The sequence below is a fragment of the Nomascus leucogenys genome, chromosome 2 (assembly GCF_006542625.1).
Source record: "Nomascus leucogenys isolate Asia chromosome 2, Asia_NLE_v1, whole genome shotgun sequence".
NCBI lineage: Eukaryota > Metazoa > Chordata > Mammalia > Primates > Hylobatidae > Nomascus > Nomascus leucogenys.
The window spans coordinates 111,632,325-111,655,498 of NC_044382.1; the positions used below are offsets into that span (position 1 = coordinate 111,632,325).

Genomic DNA, 23,174 nt, shown 5'->3' on the forward strand with positions numbered 1-23,174 from the left:
AAGCGTTTGGAAGGAGGGCGCTTGGCAGGATGAATGAGGTATTTAGTTTTGTCTCATTTATGATGGAGGATCCATCAGCTCATTTCCTTAGTGCTGCAGCATCTGTAAGGCATATTCTTTATTCTGGAATTGAACCAGACCCCTGGCCGCTCCACAGTTGACTTGAGCCCCCTGAGCTTCAGAGGAACTTTATTACTGGGTTCAGCAAACATACATAAAACACCTCAGTGAATACAGCCTTAGGTTATTCCAGTCTTCTGTGGAACCACTAGCGGTATGACCCAAAATGTGGGATCCACAAGGGCTAAGACCTTGTCTATCTTATATTTTGATATGTTCCTATTCCATATGTGTGGAGGCAACACAGTATTCAATACATATTTGTTGGATGAATGAACACAACTTTATTGTTTCCCAATTTCAGTCATTTGCATACTACCTTCACGAGTTCTACAACATTCATAAAATAGCTGTGCTGTTATTTGATTATAGTTTTTTTATTCTTTTTTTTTCTTCTTTTACTTTAGCTTCATGTTAGGCAATAATATAGGTGAAATCCTGGGTTATATCTAACACATATTAAAAACAAATAATAAAAGGGAAATATCTCATCTTGCACCACTCCAAACCATTGTGCATTCCAGCAGTGGTGTGCGTCCCTTGCTTTAGAAGATTTTAAAGATGCAGTCATACTCTATGTACTATCATAATGACATTATTAGACTAGAAATCCCTGAAGAACTGTATTTTGCTTTGCTTCATTTCCTCTCTGGCTTTAGAATGACTATTAGACTGGAAGTTTAGCTAATCCCACATGCAGAATGATATATGAATTAAGTATCACTGTATGAAGAGAAATCACCCTATCCAGTTACAATTAGAACCTTAGCTACTCTATATATTTTTTGAATTGCTAGGTCTGAGAAATCTGTAATTACAGTTTTCCCCTACACTGACCTTGATCAGCACAGGAAGTTTCAGAATCTATCTTGAAAAGCCCATTTTCAAAATTGACTCAGTCCTATGTGACATTTTACATTACTCCTCTTTGACTAATTATAGTCCACAATAAGAAGTGATAAGTTCATTTTAACACATGTATTTCAAATAATAAAAAGTTTACTAAGAAGGTGTAGGTCCATTAAGATGAAGAAAGAAAAAATAAAGCACACACATGTACTTAAATATATGAATAGATGCCTTGTAAAAGTTAGCAAAAGAATAGGCACAAAAGGCTAATTGAATACATCTCAGGGACTACTTTTTTTCTGCTCAAGACTTTCCTCACCTATTAATTAAATGAGTAATGCCTTTGAGTTTTCTTAAGAGGAATGCTGTCTCTTTTTTTGCTTATTGAAGTGGAGCCACACTACTTCAATAACCATGTTACAGAAGAGCTGTTTCTCTAAAGACTTAATAATTGCTGAATCGTCAACTCTTGCTGGGTTTAAATGACATCCTCCTAATTTTGAAATATTCAACCTTAAACCTCAGTTTGAAGTAGTATTTGAATATACCTTCAAACAGAAACCTCTATGTATAATTCCTCCAAAACATGAAATCCCTGTAACTCTTTCAGTGAAGTTGTGTTGGTGTTTCCCAGGGGCAGAGCTCATCAATTCTGCTGACACCAGAGAGTTTCCGATTCCTTAAAGCAGAACCCCTGTGATATCTTCATTCCTTTCCAGTCTAGAATCAAGGAAAACTGATGTATAACCACCCTTCTAAATTCTAAAGATTAAGAAAAATCTCAAGTAAATATTTAAAATAAACACTCAAAATATATCTTATCCCTAAGCAAAATTGTGCTTTGCTCATGGTAGCCTAAGAAATGGCTGTATGTTAATTCTACTTCAAGTCACTCAGAAGAAAATAGTAAATATGACCTTTAAAATATTTTAGTGGCAATGTTATCTATTATTAAGAGCCAATTATTGTTAGCAACATTTAGGGCATTTTGGACAGTGCCAAATCTCATTATTTGTTCATAAATCAAGGTAACTTGAATTACTCTGAAATTATTGTGTTACCTCAGAAAAATAATTTGATAAGAATATTAATGCAAACAAGATACAAGGGCTTTGAAGAGGCTTTAATCAAAAGATTTAGAGGAGAAATCTCCGATCTTAGAATCACCACGTTAAAACATTTTCTATGCTTACTTATTCACTTAAGTAAATACATTTCTGTAGCTTAATCCAAACAAATGCATGTTTTTGAAAGCAATAAAAAGGCATTTATTTTAAAATGTTCTATGCTATTTCCTGCTGACCTTCCTTTTATGTAGCTTAAGCCACTGACTGTGCTGTATTTTTGCCCACTGTCATAAAACAGTATGTAAATTGCAGTCTGGCCAATGATGAGGGAATGAGAAATTATGCTTAGAATTAACCTGTCAGGTTAATTTAATCACTTTATGAAGGGTTTTAAATTGGGCGGATAATCAGTGCTAACATCTGATTCCATTTCAAATTCACTGAGGTCTCTACAGTCTCATGGGATCAGAATAAGTTATCAGTGGATTTTGGGTAGTGTGTGTACATCTTCACAAATCAGATAACATTCAGAATTTTTGTTCTACTTTTTGTAAAAATAGTCCGGGACCACGAAAGGGTCATCACATCTAGTAAGAGTTGAAGATCTGAAACAATACAGTGAAATTCCTGGTGTCATTTTAAAGATCTTTTTGAAAACTTGGTCAGTGGATGATTTTTTTCCCCTAGAGAGAAGATACCAAGACTATCTTAAAAGCATCCTAATTGTAATTTCATCACATGATTAGTACAGATTTCTTTAAGAAGTTAGATGATTTTACATATAATTAAAAGGTCAATTGCTAGCAACTAAGGGAATTACATCTTAAATATAGATAATAAAGGTTTATTTTTCAATTTATTTTCCAAACATATAATTTAGGAATACTTATTTAACATAATTTTAATCTGACATTAGATAAACGAGCTAAAATTAAATTAAATGAGAGGAAAAGGAGATTAAAAAATATCTAATATTTAAATTGAGTGAGCATGGGGAAGGTAAAAAGAGCTGGCTGAATTCTTAATGGTGAAAGGAGTCTTTCATTGCAAGTATAAATTTCCATAAAAATCATAGGAAGTTGTCACTAAAAAAAATCTTGCTTTCCAAATGCACAATTTGTTTAAAATAACCAGATGTAAAGATTAAGTAACAGCAAGGTTGCAAATAGGTTATTTTGCAGTTTGATTTGGTATTATTTACAAAAAGATATTGGCCAGAATATTTTGCCTATGAAATTGTTCTAAATCACAGAGTAATTGCAATTGTAACAGAAGAAATTTCAATGTCCTAAATGTCTTCTTTCACGAAATCAGATCAAAATGTTTTAAGTAATTAATATAAAAACAATTAAATATAAACATTTATTTAAGTAAAATTAAGTATAAAATTAATGAAGAAAAAATTCTACTAACTTAAAACAGATGAAAAAATCATTTTGGTGATTAGCAAATCTAATGCTGCAACGGATACAAAGCAGAATATAGGAATTCAAAACAAGGTCTACTGCTTTGAAATGAAACTGACCCTTCCTGCATTCAGAATGAATTTCAATTATGTTTAGAAGCCTAGCTTGTCAGTTGCATTTTCCTTGCTTTCCAAATGCACAATTTACTTGAAATAACCAAATTAGGATATGGATGGTGCTTATTCAAATGTGCACATGATGTCTTTCTTAGCATAAATAAAAGAGGCCTAAACACATTGATTATTTAGAATTTTCTTTGGCTGTATCCATTCTGTCAATTTGGTAACAAAGTAAGTTACAAACAGCTGTTGGATATTTTGTGACTGGAAAGAAATATTATTAAATTGTCTTCATATATAACATTCAAATAATATTCCCTTTGCTATTATCCTTTGCCAAGGAACTAATTTAGAATGGCAAGGATTAAAACAGAGAATATGGCATTCAAAAAGGAAGAAAAAAGCATGTATAATCAGCTCACCTGGGTAAAGCCTTCATAAACTGCTCAGTTCTGAAGGAGACACGGATAAAATGCAGTATGTATTTTCGAAAAAGCAAGAAGCTGAAGATTTGAGTACCTTTTCTTGCTCTACTTTAGATTTATCTGGGTTCTCTAAATCCAAAATCTGATTAGCATATTTAATCTTATGCAGCATCAGGCATGATCACCCATCCTTTAACGAGTCTATTATCTGTCCTAACCATTCCTAACAGTCTGTTTATATTCAAATATACTTTTAGTAAACAATGATGCATTGTGTGCTTTTGTGGCTTCAGAATTTTGATAGTGGTATTTATTAAACACATCTATGACGTTCACATGGTGCAGATGAAATAGAGGCAAGCCAAACAGAAACAAAAACTTAGATGATCTAGTTCAGCTTTTCACATGGGTTGGGCTAAATATTAGGTAATTCATTTACCTTTGTGTAGTAGACTGGGGCAGAAGCAGTATGGCATATAGTATGGTAGAGATAATAGAGTTTGATTCAGAAGACTTAAATTTCAGTCTGTTTCCATATCCCATGTTTACCTTGGGAAACTGACTTGACTTCTCTTAGATTCAGTGCGCTCATTTGTAAAACTGGGATAAGTGTTACAGCTCCTGATATAGAAGTTTTTTAATCCCATGAGATATGTAAATGAAAATATAGTTTAGAAGTACAGTTTAGAAGGTTAAATAAATGAAAAATTATTTCTATTTATACTAGTAACATATGGAATTAGCCATAATTACTCAGGTGGTCCTTAATGAATGTTAACGCATAACAAAAATTTAGAAGGCTTGTCTATGGCTCTCCAAGAACATAAGTCATGGTATAATAAGAGGTTGAAGGAAAGGAACATGATGAAAGTTGAAACGGAAGAGGTAAATTGCCATGCTAAGGAAATTAGACTTTTCCTTTGTCCAAGGACAGTGAAGGGCATTATTTTGAAGGGTTTTAAGTAAGGCAAAGACTAGATGAGATTGTTCCTTAGCAAGATCTCCTTGGCTGCAGTGTGAAGAATTGATTGGGAGTGAAACTGGAAAGTAGGGAGACCAGTGTAGGAGGCTGATGCAGAAACCAGATGAATGATCTTAAGTAGGATGGTGGCAGAGGGAGAAAGAGAAGACGGAGAGGGAAAGAGAGGGAGATATCAAGATTCAAGAAGTATTAAGAAATTAAAAAGACAGGATTTAAGAGACTGTTTGGCTGAGGAGTAGAGTGGGTTAAGGGATAAAGCAGACAAATTAAAACAGTGCCCCAACTTCCATGTTAGGCAATATTATAATAATACAGGAATACAGAATCAGGAAGATGCTTGGGGAAAGATAATTTAATTTTAGACATGCAGTATTTGGGAGGCTCTGGGACATCCAAGCAGGTGTGTTGGACAGTTGGAGACAGAAATGTGGGATCCAAAGAATGTCCTGCAGAAATGTGTAGAGTAACAAGAGAAGATTCAACCTGAAAAATAAGCAAAATTTAGGAAACTAAAGAAGGAAACTGAGACTGGAAATGCTTTTGTCAATGCAGAGTTATTAGGAAACGTCTTGAAGATAGCTCTGGTAAGAAAGGAAAGGATCTGGGGTAAAGAATTTGGGCTTAAGCTTTGGCTCTCCTATTAACACCATGACTTTGAGAAGTTACCCCATCTTAGCCAACTGTAAAATGGGGATAATAATACTAATATTCATTTTATGGTTAAGGATAAAATAACTGTCAACCTTCTATATATAAAGTCATATGTAAAAATTACTAGTATTATGAGAATAAGCTAAACAGTTATGCTTCCTTAAAAGCTTGTTGTAAATAGAGATCTGTAATTCTTAGAAATATATTGTAAACAACAGGTAAAAAATAACTTTTATAATGTCCAGAAGTCTAAATTTGCAAAAATTACATTAGTACTGATGTTAGATATACTGAACAAGGAGAATGTATATACTATTTTCACTGTATAAAACAAAACTATTTATATGATAAATTTACCATTATTAATAGAATGAAAAATGTGTTTATTTTTCATGAGGATGTAGGAAGTGGCTGGGAACTAAAAAAAAATAGATTGGTATGGCAAGCCTAGTAATTTGTAGAAAAATATGGTATTTTTGGAAATAATAATTATTAGACATTTCTACAGCCATGAAAACTTTGAGGTCCACACAGATACATGCATATTTTCTCCTGTTACCCCAGAACACACAGGGTTCCAAGTGGCTTCCCACCTGTGGATACACTCCCATGGAAGCCCTCAGTATGATATAGAGCAGGGATGATGGTTGGGACCAACAAAGCACCTTAGGTTTGAATTTGCACACATCCTTGAGCATCTTTTCTTTGGAGTTCGAGTTCCAAATTCTCCAAACTGCTTGGTACTATTCAAATTTGTTCCATAAACACAAGTAAACCTAATGAAAAAGCAAAATAACTCTTAGCAGTAAAGCTGTTGGATAAATGGCATTTTGAATAATTTTTACCCCCACTGATAGAGATGACTTCAGCTCACTGCTACCTGAGAGTAGTAGTAAATATTTATAAAGTACTCTACTGAGATGTTCGGAACACCACACTGCCCCAATAGATGATTTCAGGCTAGAGTGAAATGGGCAGGATAAAAAGTAAACAAAAATAAACTTCAGACTAGATCACTTGTCCACTTAACTCTGTTCTAAAATAAACAAGAGTACCATTTTCAATTTCTACTGCTGGGTGGAACTTCCACATTACTAAAAATAAAACCTCCTCACAAGTTTAGTGGTTAGAAGAATGTTCTTAATCCTCCACAGGTGAGGCAAAGAGTTTGTCTGGTATAGTTACCATGAGCCAGGAATGGAAAGCCAGGGCATTTTTTCATTCTTTATGCTGAGTTTGTCTCTCTTATCAGACTTCTGGTTAGAAAGAAAAATGTTTCCATTAGGAGAAAGTTTCCCCCGGCCCCAACTTAAAATCTGTTTAAAATTTCTCATCTGACCCACTATTCTGGAGCGTTATCACTACACCAGGAGTTGGAAAAAGGAGGAGTATTTGTTGTCTGGTGCTATGGCTTTGACTGCTTAGCAAGAAAAAAAACAAAAAACAAGTAGTCTTGAAGAAATAAAGTTAAAAGTGTTACTTCCACCAATGAATACGACTATATATATGGATTTCCTTCAGTAAAAATAGAATGAGTAATTTGCCTCTTAGCCCAATTAACATGCCCAAATATTCATCCTATAGTTGAAAATTCATTTTTTTCTCAAACAAGAATTCAGGCTGCTGATTACCTGTTTTCCCTATGCCATCCTTATTATTTAAATGACCTTCCTTTTAACCATTTCTAGTTTTGGGCAAATAAATGGAATTATTTGAAAATCTGTCATATATAATAAACTTCACTCCCTCTTTCAGAAATTCTTTTGAATTCTATCCTGATTGTCCTGGAAGGATGGTAGGGTATAGTGTAGGAAAAAAATATTTTTTAGTATTTAGTTTATGTTCACAAGTAATTCTTCTAATCAATGACTCATTTTGACGATGCAGGTACTTGGCAACATTATTACCCCTGCCCCAAAATACAGCCTGTCTCTCATCTACTCCTGTGGGCTTAAAGCTCTCAAGCATCTGTCCCCACTTTATCAAGCACCCTCCCCGATCTGCAGAGAATATCAAACTTCCCTGCCTTTTGCAACCTCTTGGCAACTACTCTTGCTTTGCCTCAGGACCTAGATCTTATATATTTGAAGACAGAAACTCCTAATTTTGCACATTGCATTTATTTTGTCCTACATATTTTCTTTTCTAATAGAGATAGCCCCTTTTAACCTCAACAAATACACAAATTTCACTCAATACCCACCACCCACCTCTCTCTCTCTCTCCCTCTCCCTCCCTCTCCCTCTCTCCCTCTCTCTCCCTACCTCTCTCCCCCTCCCTCCCTCCCTCTCTCTGAGAACCTAATAACTGGGTCTCAGCCCTAATAAAATTTGCACTGTGAAAATTTTACTCTAAATAATTAATGGATTTGTTTTATAGAACATCTTCACCTAATATTTTGTTGTAACCACATTAGCAACACAGTTCCAGGACCAACTATCTATTGTTGTTATGTGGGATTTAATTTATTTGGCTTATTAACAAACTTATTCTTCCTCCTTCCATCTCGGTCTCTCCCTTTGTTATTCTATTATTTTCTGTCTTCAGCCAAATCCTTAACTGGGTCTTTAAAAGAATTTCTCATTTTTCCAACTAAATAAAATATGTGGCTTCTAACTCTTCATGTTCCATCAACATGTGAAAATATCAAAATCCAACAATTAGCAGTATTAGACAAGTAATAAATATTAGATATATCACTTTAATCCTGAAGAGCAAAAATTATTGACTTTATATATGTATGTGTATATATATATAAGTCTGTTTGTATTTGACCCCAAACTATATTTTAAGTTTCAAATCAAAGTTTTAAGTCTCCCAAACACAGACACTTTTAAAAAGGCTTTTGCATTTCTTGTACATATCAATTCGAAACAGGTTAACGACTGAAATCCAGCTTTTCTCATTTTTCAAGACACTTGTCAAAACATGTTAAACACACACAATAAACAAAATAGATTTTAAAAATTTAATGTATTATTACATTCATTTCCAGTAGAATACATTCATGGCACTATCACATCTACTATTCTTTTGAATTGGCCATTCCTTCTATTTACATAGCTTTTCACCTCTCAGAGGTTGGCAATTTAAGAGTTGTTATTAAAATAATAATTTACTTAGATGCTGATTTTTCCCCAAGTAAGGATTAAATATCCAAAACAAAATGTATAACTACACTTGTTGATACTTTATATCCTACTTTCCTATTTTAACATTATGAAAACCTGGAATTTTACAATATAATCTTAGAATCTGTAAGTGTTAAAAAGTACATTTGGAGTAAAACTGAATTTCAAGACGCTCTATTTCATAATAATCAAGGTACATTATTTTCTATATACTTATGTAGCTCAAATTTTATTATGTATCTAAATGTCCTGTATCAGTTTTAATTTGGTTTAAATTCTTGATACCAATAAGCCTTCATCAATTCCTAAGAAAATCACTGCTCATTAGTAAAATAAAGTTTTATCTGACAGTTATCTTTAAGTTTAATAAATGTTAAGTATCTAAAATTTTAATATTTGGTAAATTAAATTTATTCTTATCATTCCTTCTTTTAATTTTGTCTATATATATTTTTAGTAATAGCTTCTAGTTCTTTTTACAGGGAGAATCGTCCTCTGCATTATATAGTACAGACTTGTAATTAATTAGTTATGTAACTTTCACTAATTAGGTAAATTCACCTTTCACAATTTCTTTTTCCTTATATAAAATAAGGAAAGCTAATTTCATATATTATCCTTAAGGTCTCTTCTAGCTCTAGCATACATTAATAAAGATCCAAATTATACAAATTTTGATACTCATAAACTATAATAGCTATTAAATCAATTTCAAAATAGCCTTTCAAAACGTGACTTTCTATGCTGCAAAATTGTGAACTACTATGTTTTGCTTTCTCTAGAATCTTACTGATTCAGCTCTAAAATATACTTATTTTGTCAAGGCTTCTTAGAATGTGTTGAAATAAGGTCAAAGCCAAGATATATTTGAGCATAATAAATAGTATTGGTAATGATTATACAATTTTTTGCTAAAACAGATACATCACTCATCACAAAATGAAATACAGCCAATGTTTTAAATTAAATATGTAAATCTGCCTGGGACTTATTTAATATCTGACCTTTGATGAGAATTCCTTTCAAGTTTAATTTCAGTGCAAAAGCAGACAATCTTGATTTGTCTTAATAACAGCTTTAGGTATAAGTAACATATAAGTAGATGTGTTAATTAATTTTAGGTCTAAAAGAGAGGTCCCAGATATAATATTATGCTTTTCTCCTTCCATGAGGGTGTGGTATTGAGATCACTATTAAATTATTAAATTAGAAAATTCTTAACACTGGTCAAATTAGACGAGTGGCAACACTGTAACACCTCCACTGCTAGAACAATGGAACCCCCAGGAAAGAGGAAGTGGGACTACAATGGGGAGATGAACAAAAACCAGATATTGACAACTTAAAGGTAACAAAAGGACTGAAAAATCAATGCAAGCTAACTCAAGCTAATACAAGCTAAAAATTCATTAAAATTACTTTGTTTCATTTCTCAAATCAGGAACTTCCTTTGTCATCAGTTTAATGCATACAAGAGGCACTGAAATTTATGCACATTTCTAGAACATCTTTCCAACATGATGTCTCTTATTAGAAAAATGGTTTTGTGAGATAAAACTGTGAAGGAAGAAAAGAAACCAAGAAAGAAAAAGTTCAGAGAAGGCTGACCCAGATTTAACATAATCTGAGGCAATATTTTAAAAATTTGTAAAAATATGAATTTGTGATTAAGACAGAACATTTTGAAAATATTTCGAAAACCCAACATGATATTTTGTGTTGTGACACTCTCAAGAGTACTGAATAATCTCTAATATCACTTGAGGAATGAGTGTTATTAGAAATTATTAAATAATACTCAAAGCTTAGTTCTTAGATTTAGAGACTGGGATTTATTCTAATCCAGTGTTTGATTAATTGATGTGCAATAGCTCGGCTTGGTGGCACAAAGAATGCCTGCTGCTTCCCTTTGGTCAGAACATCCAGGACCTAAAACACACCATAATAGAATGCATTAGGATTTCAAAACTGTCATATTTAAATACTATTCCCATGCTTACATAATTCAATTAAAATGTGATGAGTTTTACAGTGAATAGCAGCAGAAAGTGACAACATCCATATTTACACGCAAAGTTGTTTTTTTTTTTTTTGGAAACAAGGTCTTGCACTCTGCCACCCAGACTGGAGTTACAGTGGTGCAATCATGGCTCACTGCAGCTTTGACTTCCTGGGCTCAGGTGATCCTCCTGCTTCAGCCTCCCAAGTAGCTGGTACCATAGGTGCACCCGGCTAACTTTTTAAAAATTATCTGTAGAGACAGGGTCTCCCTGTGTTGCCCAGGCTAGTCTCAAACTCCTGGGCTCAGTCAAGCTTCCTGCCTTGGCCTTCCAAAGTTCTGGGATTACAGGTATAAGCCACCACACCCAGCCTCAACATGCAAAATTTAGGACAGCATTTTCAATTGCTTCACTAAGTGATTCAATTTTTAAAATGTTCCAGAAAGACACATTCCCTTATGAAAATGACATCATGAAAAAGCAAAATGTACGCTCCACACTTAATTTCTAAGCAAAGCCAACTTTTGAAACAGATTCTTTTTTATAAAATTAATAAGCAATAATCTAATTTCCATCTTTTAGGATTAAGCATAGAATAAAATTAATTTTATGCAGGCAATTTATCAGAATTTCAGGTCAGATGAGTAATTTATCTTTTAATATATTATTTAGGAATGGCATTTTAAAAAGTTATTTTAAGTGTATGTTTATTATACAGTTATGTCATTCTTGTCCTTAAGTACATTTTAAAATGAGTAAGAACTTTCTGAAAATTTTAAGCACTTACTGATGTTTTTTGAGAGCTACTTGTTTTAATGTTACAAACTAAAATATAAAATGTCTTAAGAATATTCCTGTTTCTCATCTATGAATTAATGTTTATCTAAACCCACTGATAGGTATTATTATTGATGTGAAGGAATGGAATCTGAAATTTGAAATGGTACAGAATCATCTCTACTAGAAAAATCTCACAGAATAAGTTAATATAGATCAATTAGTGAAACATACTCCTCCTGTATGGAATTACTAATTACCATGTAATCCATGTATAATGAGAGGGCCAAAGGCATCATTCAACTTGCTGAAAATATGCATCCTTGCTCTGTGACCAAACCAATACAGTCAGGGAACAATCAATAGAAGAAGGAAATTAAATTGAACTTTACCTGTTCTCTAGTGAACCAGCGGGCATCCTCTATTTCATTCTTGTCAACTTTAATTTCTGTAGACACTGCCAGAGCTAAGCAACCAATCATTAAGGAGGAAGGCATTGGCCATGGTTGACAAGCGACATACTGAACATGGCCAACTTTGACTCCACTTTCCTCTTCTACTTCTCTCCTAACAGCATCTTCTATTGTCTCTCCTAATGAAATGGAGCAAAAGAACAAGTTGCTGATGAACATGCCCTGGACATTTTGTGTCCTGAATGGTTCATACATCTGGAAATCACTTTGGACAGAAACCCAATTCAAATAATCAGAAAGCAGAAGCCTAAAACTAGACTGTAATTGAAGAAAACATAATTTTTTTAAAGTACATGACCACATATAGAATATCAAAATGCCAACAATAAACTTTTCACATTTTTAAGGTACAAATTTGTCAGTTACATTTTTAAAATAATGATACCACCTAAAAATATCCAATACCTAACATTGGTTAAACACTATGCAAACACTTTATATCTTATGTATATATTGTCCACAAAATAGTTACAAATTACATGATTTTTACATATAGCTCTTTCACACTAAAATTCTGAAACTTTTTTTTATTATGTTGTCAAACAATTATTGCAGGTAACTCTTTTCAGGTCATTAAAAGATTACAAACTACGTAAGATGAAACTTAATACTTTATCTAAGCAATTGTTTTCCTCTAGATGACTGCTGACTCTGCTATGATAAGTGATGCCTATAAATGTACTTTATTTTTCTAATTTGTTGGAATTAAGAATTAGAACAGGGGAAGTTGTTTCTAAGTAAAATCATTTCTAAGTAAAATCTGGAAGTTTAGAAATATTTTGCTAAATATTGCTGTATTTAGCAAAATATATTTTAAATATAGCTTTCTATTTCAAATAGATTGATAAATTTCCTACACGAAAATTAACAACTTATAATAATCAAAAGAACACACATAGTAAAAATATAATTATAGACTAGCGTAAGGTATTTGCAAAACCATAACTAACAAAAGATTAGCATATACTACATATTTAAGAATTCTTAAAATGAATAAAAAAGGATAAACAATGAAAACAAAACTAGGTAAAAGATAAACATATAAAATTCAGAGAAAACTGAATGCCTAATACACATTTGAAAAAAGATGTCCCATCGGCAAGAAAATGAAAATGAAAACGAGATACGATTTCATTCACCCCTCAGAATGACAAAAAAGTCTGAAAATCCTAACTTGGTGAAGATGTGGAATAATGGAGCATTTCATGTTCTGCTGGAGGAAGTGTAAATTGGCAGAAACACTTCAGAGACAACTTGGCAATATACAGAAAAGGTTAAGATGCTCATATCACATGAGCTGGTGGTGCTACTCTATGTATATAACCTAGATAACTCTTGCAAATGTGCACAAGAAGTATAAAAATATTAATTGCAGTGCTGTTTGTAATAAGAACTTTAAAATAAACTAAATGTCCAATCAGCAGAATGGATAAATAGTGGAATATTCATGAATGGATTACTACCCAGCAGTTAAGACAATGATCTAGAACCGCTAAAGACAGCACAGTGATTTGGAGCAAGAACTCAGAAGCCAACATGACCAGACTTAAATCCCTTCCTTATCACTTATTAGCTGTTTGATCTTGAGCAAATTGTTTAGTCCCTATGCCTTAATGCCCCTATCTGCAAAATCACTGAAATAGTGTATTTTATAAGGTTGTATGAAGATCATATGAAAAATATATATAAAACACAGCCTGATACTCTTTTATATATATTATATGATCCTCCTCCAAAACACAGCCTGATACTATATGTTTACTATTATTATCTAGCAATGCAAATATTGGAAATTGAAATTGAGATAAAACATTTATTAATTAGATACATGCATTCACTCCACAAACATTAACTGACTTTCTACTACATGTGCTATAGGCATGTTCTATGAGGGTTTCAGATACAGCAGTGGATAAAATAAACTCCCTGTGCTTATGAAATTTATATTCTTGAAACAGCAGATAATAAATTAGTAAGTACATATATACATACATACATACTATATTAGGTGATGATGAGTGCCATAGGGAAAAATCAGGCAGGATGATAGGGATTGTGAATGCAGGGTATGGGGGCTAACTAATGTATCTGGGGCAATCAAGTAAGGCCTCTTCGAAAAGGTGACAGTTGCGTCTAGTACAGAAGGAAATGAGGTGGAACCTAGATACGTGGGTCAAGAGCAACATATCAAAGAGCAAATACTGAATTTTTAACAAAGCAGACCAAATTACCAGGAAAAGTAATTTATATGATTCTCATATAAAACATGAGAATTACATGTTTAAACTATATTATTAAAATTGTATCAAGTTTAAAATACCTTAAAATAACCCAGTTTTATAATTTATCAGAGAGTATTTCTCAAATGTTACCTAAACTTCATATTTTGAAATTATAAGTTAAATATAAATTATTAAGAAATGGCTTACCAGGCTCAATAAATCCAGCAAGGCAAGTAAACATGCCTGGGGGAAATCTTTTCTGCCTGCCTAAAAGACATTTGGTCCCATCTGGATGAATAACTTGCATGATTACTACTGGATCTGTTGAAAAAAAAGATCAGATACATGAATGGCAGGAAAAACGAATTTAGATTCATTGTACAAACACTGTCTGATAGGATAATATAAAGGTATATCTCCTATAGCGATAGAACTTTTGTCTGGTTGTAAGAGATTGCTTCTTTCTGCCCTAATGTAGCTGATAATAGAATATCTCAGGGAAATTGTATAGAATAGTGTCAGTAAGCTAGAAGAAGACCATTTTTGTCCATCTTCCCCCAGTCTTAACTGCAACATTTATTCTGTACTTACGGATGTTAGGTGTATTACTTTTTAATGAGAAAAAAATTTGAGTAGGTAATACATGGAAATAAGGAAAATTCAAATTTTACCACAGTAAATAGTTAATTTCCCTCTCCCATCCTAACCCTTAACAGAATGTTTTTAAAAGCTAATGTGGTTCTGTTATTAGATTTAAGTCATTAAATAAAATTTAAATAACAGTTCATCTCTCTAGAAGTTACTAATTCAGCAAATTCTTCTCACTATATTATGACTAAGAACTAGGAATTAAATGTAAAAGGCTCTTGAGCAACAAAAACAGATGTCACTAAGCCATGTATTTTTCTCCCCAGAGGCCTCCTCAGGTGTTGCTGAGCCTATCTATTCTTTTTTCACACAGTTTTAAAGGTCTGGGTTATCAGATTTCCAAACCTACAGCAGACTCAAGGCAGCAATTAGAAGAGAGAATACAGGCAGACATTAACAGTAATGAAAAGCTAGTGCCAGACTGTACCGCTTTGGTAATGCCTCAAACAGGCAATAAATTGTTGGGGCTTTTCCTCCACTAAGTAGAGCCAAATTGGTTGGCTTTTGAAATCATGTATCATAACATATCAAATTCATAGTGAGTAACCCAAAGTTAGGAAATGGCTATTGATGTACCATGCTTTTTACTTAAAAATCATGAAAGTATGTAACACTTTAACATTTACATTCTTAATGGTTAGACATGTTTTCCATAAAAAGGAAAACTCGTTAGCTCCTCACAAATTTTCTCTTTCCAGAATATCCTATTCCCCAAGATCCACGTGGCTGAGATATAAAATAAAGGGCTTACCAACTCTTGGGTATGAGGTATTATGAACGCCATTGAGACTAGGACAGTCTTCTTTTAAACAGACTCTCTTATAGCCACCTTCTTCAATTTTAGTTGCATTTCCACAGGTTGGGCAAAACTTGTATCGACTGTGCCAGGCAAGAACAGATCTTGCTTGAGCTACAACCCCTTCAAAAAAAAGAAAAGCACAAAAATTTTAATTCTGTAAGAAATTAAAATCAATATATAAGTAAAATGTTCTCAAGCTACAGTAAGAATAGCTGTGTGATCAGGGGTTTTAGTATTTCTATTTTTATAATGTGTATTTTTCTTTTAAAGTAAAAGATTTAATTTTCTGGATTACAAAAATTAGATTTTTTAGTTTGAATAAAATATAACTTTCATATAAGATAGACGTACTAACATCTATCTTACATCCTTTATTAGATCAGGCTTTTACTGTAGGTGATTTTAAAATTTGGGGTATTCATGATTCTAGTGTAGAGTAAGTTTATAAACAGTGATTTTACAATAGTGATTTTAATAAAAATATACCACAAAGTCAGTTCTTAAGTGAGATTTGTACTCTAAAGGAAATATTACTAGGAAACTGTAGGAGGCTATCACCAGTCTCTTGGTGACTATGCCATTGATGCTCCATGCCATGTGGAACACAACCTGTTTTCAACGGGAGACTGCATGTACACAGTATAAAACACACTGCATTTACTACATTCATGGTTAACTTTGTTCACCAAAAAATGCCTAATGGGATAAATCTTAAAATATATACACTTTAGCTATAGGTTTTACTTTGGTAGTTCAAAAAAAATTAATATGATCTGGCCAGAAATATTACAGTTGAGGCAATAAGACTAGAAATGCTGTATTTTAAATGCTTGACAAAGTTACCCTCCCTAAAATACATTATTTGGTCTACAGATTCTTGAAATGACCAAAATAATAATAAAAATTCTAACATCATTTAAACTGGGAAAAATAAATAAAACAGTTGCAATGAATAGACAACATTACATTTTTGCCTGCTACATAACCTTATAGTATGTAACTTACACTAGGGTATTTACATAATTTCAGAATCATCACAATAAGAAAAGCTAACATTTGTTGAGTACTTACAATGTGCCAAGCATCATGCAAGGAATTTTATATAGATTATTTAATGTTTAGAGCAACCCTAAAGAAGATAGGTACTATTATTATCATTTTCTGTAGGAGTAAACTGAGTCACAGAAAAGTTAAGTAACTGTGTAAACTTATAGAGCAAGTGAGTTAAAAAGCCTCAGTTTTCCTACACAGGAAAAAAGCAAGCAACTAGCTCATTTATCAGATCTTTTTGATCTTAAAATAATGTATATATGTCTAAAGAAAATAAATTTTCTTTAAAAAGTTTGATGATTTATCCACAGGTGTGGAGAATAAAACATACCACACCAGACTTTGAGGAGATATTGAAGCAGTGTCTGGAAGGTCCTCTATCACCTTAAGGGAAGGTGGTCACTGACAAGTGACCTATTCCTAACTTCCCAGTAACTCATCAATCTACCATAATCTGGTTTCTGTTCCTTTCACTCCACTGACGTTTCTCTTGTCAAGTTCATCAGCAGCTTCATATTACCAAAGACAAAGATTCTTTAAAAAATAAAACAAAACAAAACGAAACAAAAAAAAACACTTTGCCTTCATCTTACTCAAGTTCATAACAGCATTCAATACATTTGACTACTCCCTCCTGGAAATACTCTGCTGTCTTGGTTTCCCTGAGGCCTCTTGGTCTGTTCCTACCTCATGGCCACACTGTTTCCAACTCCTTTGATGGCTCTCCTGCTTGCAGCTTACCTTTAAATTTAGGGGGATTCAGGTCTTATTCTGAGTTTTTCTTGCTTCCTCTCAACTCTCCAAGTAATCTCAGGAGATTTTTGGGATTTAAGTATCTTCGTGTTGATGACTGCCATATGGGTATTTCCAGTTCAGACATCTGATTGTAATGTCCATTTCTAAAACTTAGTATGCCCAAAAGTAAACTCTTGATTTTTTTTAATCCAAGTCTGTGCTGCTTTCCTTGCTCTACCCATCATCCTATATTATTGAGAAATGGTATCACTATATACCAAATTATTAAAGTCTCTAGCCTAGCAGTCATTCTTAATCTTTTCCTTCATTATTATATATCCCATATCCAATTCAATAGCAAAGACCACTGATTTTCTCTCCAAAATTTATCTTGCATATACACTCTTTTCCTTTACTATCAGTACCTTAATTCATGCCATATTACCACCATCTCTCACTTATAAGGGTCTCAACCTACAGATCAAGCCCTATCCATTCTACCTCAAGAATATCTCAAATTCTCCCTTTGTCTCCATCTCCACTGCCTCCATTCTAACTCAAGCCATTGCAATCTCTTACTTCGGCAATTGTAATACTCAATTCCCTCTTAACAAGACTCCCAACTTTCACACTTACTTACTTACATGTGTACAATTTATGCTCTATGATGCAGCCAGTGTGCAGTTTTTTTTAAAAAAAAATATTTTAAACACAGGTTAGGTTACATTTAAATGGCTTTAGAATCAAACCCCAATTTCTTACCATGACATAAAAAGCCCCATCAACAGAATACAAAACAAATCAAAACAGGCAACATCTTTGCCATCATGTTCTGTGTGTAGCAGGAACTCAAGAATTATTCAGTGAAGAATCAAATGAGATCATCATGCACCAGGGTTAATTCTCAGGAAATCAGTCTGGGCTGATTAGAACTACTAACTGCCCAGGAGAGTAGTCCCCTAGGGTGAGAACTTTAGGAGGTTTCTGATGAAGACAGTCTAATTTCACTGCTTACTGGAAAAAGAGTGCCCCTGGCAAGTGCAAATACATACAACTCCAACTCCATTCTAAAAACCAGATTTTACCAATGAAAAGCAGCATTCATTTCTTACCAGCTTCTTTTTCTTTCAATTGCAGAAGGGCTGGCATAGGAGGATGAAGAAAGTAACAATTTTCATGTCTTTGCTTGAATTCTTCAGCAGCAATAGGATCTATACCTAGAGCAAACCAGGCAACCAATCCATCTTCCTCCTCTCTTGGGACTTCACCAGCATAATTAAGTAGCTTGTCTTTTATTTCAAGTTCTACTCCAAGAAAAATCAAGGTGATCTTCTCAGGCTGGGCCAAATAATCCTTTATATCTGTGTAGTTCAGCTGACAAAGCCTAACTTCTGGTTGTTGGAAACTTTCTTTATTGCCACCTAGAGTAACCAAGGGATTTAAATCTGAGAAAAGAATAAAAACTGTGGCTGGATGGCTTTCTTTAGCTAGTAGCCAGTCAGAATTATTTCTCTTTTCACTTTTCCGGTCCAGTAGTGTTTTGCTAAAATAATTTTCACATTCTTCCACTTCATTCGTTAGGAACCAAGGCTTCTTCCCATCTTTAGCAGTAGCTAGTAAATTAGCTATATGCTTATAACCCCAAAATACAGCAATATCCAGTGCAGTCTGCCTTGATTTATTGACAATTGATCTGTCACACCTATAGATGGAAGAAAAAATTGGGGAGAAAAAGTAAAATAGGAAGTAAACACTTTCTCCTGTATTTATTTCAATAAAATATTTCCAGATGCACATTAAAGTCCTTCTTTTTAATGATTACATAGATTTTTTTCTTTTGTTACATAGTTTACTATTGGGAAGGTTAAAAGAACAATCATAAATGACAAAAAGTTAGAGACAGTGGATACTTACACTTTCTGGATAATTACTCACAAAATAAAACAGTATTAAGCTTTATGCACTATAAAGAGATACCAAAATTCTACAAGAAGTCCTTGATAGTCATAGTGAGATCTGCATTTTCTATTTGGGAGAAAAATTTATAATTAGACTCCTCATAAATTTGCTTTGCTATAAAGAAATAATTTCTCAGTGAAAAAGGTTACAAAGTTTTAAGTTAGAAAAATTGTGCTACATTTTTACATAAATTAGCCAATGAGTTATTTAATAGTTCAACAATATAAATATGGAAACAAGCAAAATTTTAAAGTAAATATGTAACAAAGAAATTAAACCACAAACCCTTTCAGGTGGTACAGCCTAAAATGTTTACCCTTTCTCAAGCAGAATTTGGACAATCTCTGGGTGCCCATTCCTTGCTGCATACATTAAAGCAGTCCAGCCATTTTCAGAAGTTGCATTGAGTAGAGATGGAGAATGACTGAGTATTCCTGTTAACTTGGCAATATCTCCTTCAGCAGCTGAACAGTGAAACTGAGTAACTATTTCTTGCTTCGGACTTCTTTTTACAGAAGACATTTCTTCCTTAAAAGAAGGAAAATAAGGGGAAAAAGCTTATTTGCAACTGCTTTTTTATCAATGAATGATATTGTTAGAATAATAGCAATGGTTTCCAAGGCAGTATACTATTCAAAAGGCAATCCTTAAACAGCATACATTTCAATTTCAAAATGTTATCAGTTTAGATTTATAAAATACAACACAATTTATATGCCCATGGGAGTTACACAAAATAATGAATAAAGAGCTCTGACAGTACAGACGAGGGGAAAATAATGAATAAAGAGCTCTGACAGTACAGAGGAGGGGAAAATAATGAACAAAGAGCTCTGACAGTACAGATGAGGGGGCTATATCCTTGGGAGGGGGAACCAGGTAACATATAAGGAGGAGGTATTTACGGTAGACCAGAGGGGACTTCACGATGGGGTGGGGACATGACGGGGAAAGCATTAAAACAGATGGAAGGCAGAGACTTTCTAAGTTTCACAGGAAAACAGTTTATTGTTTGACCTTGCACAATTAATTCTGTAATCCATCTAGGATCTATTTTTGTTCACGGCATGAGGTAGGGGTCAAGATACGTTTTTACCCAATGCATAATCCATATTACTCCGCATTATTCTTGAAATTACCATCTTTGTCCTACTACACTGAGACAAATATTGTCACAAATCAGATGACCATATATTTTTGGTTCTATTGGACAGTTCTGTTGGTCACTTTGTTGTCCTTGAATCAGAGCAGCTTTTAAAACTCATTAACTTTATCTGCTTTGTCACCTTTTGTTTCAGTGGGGTAAAAAAACCCGAAATAATTGTCCCATACCTCTTAAATATTGCCTAATCATGGACTGCAGATGATAGAGCACAAACTGAGCTTTTTTTGTCTTTTTTTTTTGGCGGCGGAGAATGGTAAAAATGGTTCATGATTCAACTGTCTGTGAACTTCTCAAAGTATTTTTTTAAGGTATAATTCTTCTTTCTATGAAATGCTATTAAGATTTGGGATTCTAACAACATTTCTATCATTCTAAGCAATTAGATTTTTAAGCTAAAAAGACAGAAAGGTTATAGCCCACAGTTTTTGATAGCTGCCGTCTCCTGGGTTCTGAAAGGGCGATCTGGCTGATGAATTGCATGGCAGGAATAGTATGAACAAAATTTAGGGAAAACAAGGAGTAAAGATTAATTGTCTCATTTTGGAGCTGTTCACGTTTCGTATTTGTGACTTTCTGCTACTTATAAATAGGTTAAAACTGCTCACAGTCATGGAAACACTTGGATGAAACCTAACAGTGGAAATTTGTTTAGAAATTAAATTACCAGAAGTTATATCAACATGAGAGAATAATTTTTTATTTATTCTAGAATTTACTTCGCTATTCCTTTCATATTGAAATTTCTAAATACGTTAAAAATACTATGCATAACAAAAGCTATAACTTTTCAGGACTTTATTTTGAATCACTGCTGTACAGCTCCTGTACTGATCTCCCTTCCAAATTGTCTTTCTCTTATTTTCCAAAAACCCGTATTATAGTATTTTCAGCTAGATTTAGTTTGAATAATATTTCACTGTCTTATGTTCTGGGGTCACCGCCACTCCCTCACATTCTCACAGGCCACGCCAGGTGACTGCAAAATTGTCCTTCAAAAATACAGCGTCATTCACTACCTCCAGGGCAATGCTTATGCATATGCTATTCTGTGGAGACAGTAAGTGGAAAGTGTACACTTTTCCCTCTAGCTTTCCCAGCAGAAAAGCCATCTAGAGATAGTACCATTATTCATTCCAGAGAAGCACATAAAGTCTAACACCCGATTCTACTGTTTGATTTACTTTTTCAATTCTCATTGACAGGTTATAGAAGGTAAAGATTTGAAGGCAGAATAAAGTGCTGCCCCTGTTTTCCAAGAAGCTCAAGGACTATTCCGAGAAATCATTTAAAAGAATATTAGATTTAAAGGGACATAAATTTTTAACAAACCAACATCCACTTTTACTGACATGTAACTCGGGGCCCATGACTTCCGCATGCTCACACAGACCGAATGGGACAGGACAGACCTCAAATATCGCTCTGTCACTGAAGTCACTGACCATCAATTAACGAATTTCATCCACTCTCTGGGCACTCAAGACCAATTAAGCGCCACCCGTGCACGGTCTCTGAAAATGGTAAAATGCCTTGAGATATTTTACTTTCTTGCCACTACTGTGAGATTCCTTCTTTCGAGGTGAAATCACACCCTAAGTAGCGCTTTCTTTTCCCCATCTCAGCTTGGGCAGGAAACTCTACCAACCTCAGGACCGCCTGCGCCTCCGCCCTGTCCCGGGAGCCCCTGCAAATGCATCCCTGGCTCCCGCGCCTGCGCCCACCAAACCACTATGAGACTGCGCCACACAACCTGGCGGGGCCACGCAGGGCAGCGCGAGAACAAAAGAGCCCAGGGAACTGGTCACCGCCCCCAGAGGGGACAATGAGACGACTGACTCCCCACTCCTTTTACTAACCCAAAGGTGACCACAGTAGAGGCAACCAGGATGCAGTCGAAAGATTGGGATATCCCACTCGCTTTTCCTGGAGCCGGATGCAGCCTTCCCGACTTCCGGTGGAGATCTGGGGGTGGCAGGGGGGCCTTCCCGCGGGTTTATGGGAGATGTAGTTTGAAGCCCACAGGTTGTGCGCAACGGGAGAAGGGGCGGAGATTAGGGGTGGAGGTGTTTGGGAGCCGGCGCGGGAGAGATCACGGTCTAAAGGATTGGCGCTGAATGAAGGGCTGAAGATCCTTCTCCTGAGACTGTGATGTATAGATAGAACGTGCTGCAGGCGATCGGAAAACTGTAGGCCTGAGGAAACGATTTTAAATTTTCCAGCGTCTCGCACCCAACTCCCAGCCCTGTCTCCAGTACAGTCCAATGCAATTGAGTGCTCAAAGCATTCTTTCCTGTTAAATAATCCTGGAATATTGACTAGACCAAGTCACTCTTAAACGAGATATTCGGCCTCTGTAACACCTTAATCATTCACCCCATGGGAAAACTGGTATCATATACTGACGCCTAACTTATTCAGTAGTCCTTTAAAAAGTATGTATCAAGCGCCCACAACACCTCATTGGGTTGTGAGGTGTAAATAGGATAATGTATCCAAAGCTGTGCAGAGCGGGCACCCACAACAAAATTATTGTCGTTATTTTTTACTTCAGTTCCTGTGCTTTTATGCTCCAAAATCTACAGAAGTTATGAGTCCG

General features: G+C 34.4%; 1 protein-coding gene across 4 annotated transcripts; it reads right to left on the reverse strand.

Annotated features, from left to right (window-relative positions):
* Window positions 1–8,573: 8,573 nt before the first annotated feature.
* NUDT12 (nudix hydrolase 12) lies at window positions 8,574–22,542 on the reverse strand. Of its 4 annotated transcripts, none has more exons than XM_003259808.3 (7): window positions 22,435–22,542; window positions 19,730–19,941; window positions 18,567–19,156; window positions 15,622–15,789; window positions 14,430–14,543; window positions 11,920–12,119; window positions 8,574–10,679 (listed from the first exon to the last, which is right to left on the reverse strand). In XM_003259808.3, the coding sequence occupies exons 2-7, from the start codon at window positions 19,933–19,935 to the stop codon at window positions 10,569–10,571; spliced, it is 1,389 nt and encodes a 462-aa protein (XP_003259856.2). In that variant the 5' UTR covers window positions 19,936–19,941; window positions 22,435–22,542; the 3' UTR covers window positions 8,574–10,568. The 4 variants fall into 4 exon arrangements, with proteins under 4 accessions (XP_003259856.2, XP_030673297.1, XP_030673310.1 ...); XM_030817437.1 differs by having other exon boundaries at window positions 19,730–19,937; window positions 22,435–22,516; XM_030817450.1 differs by lacking the exon at window positions 22,435–22,542 and adding an exon at window positions 22,224–22,244 and having other exon boundaries at window positions 19,730–19,937.
* Between the last annotated feature and the right edge of the window lie 632 nt (window positions 22,543–23,174).

What these genes read in the sequence shown, in the direction of transcription:
- NUDT12 (XM_003259808.3), bottom strand. Translation starts at nt 19,935, where the DNA reads ATGTCTTCTGTAAAAAGAAGTCCGAAGCAAGAAATAGTTACTCAGTTT. An exon ending in CAAATTCTGCTTGAGAAAGG is followed by an intron (nt 19,157 to 19,729) that starts GTAAACATTTTA and finishes TTCCATCTATAG; the next exon opens with GTGTGACAGATCAATTGTCA. An exon ending in TACCTCATACCCAAGAGTTG is followed by an intron (nt 14,544 to 15,621) that starts GTAAGCCCTTTA and finishes TTTTTTCAACAG; the next exon opens with ATCCAGTAGTAATCATGCAA.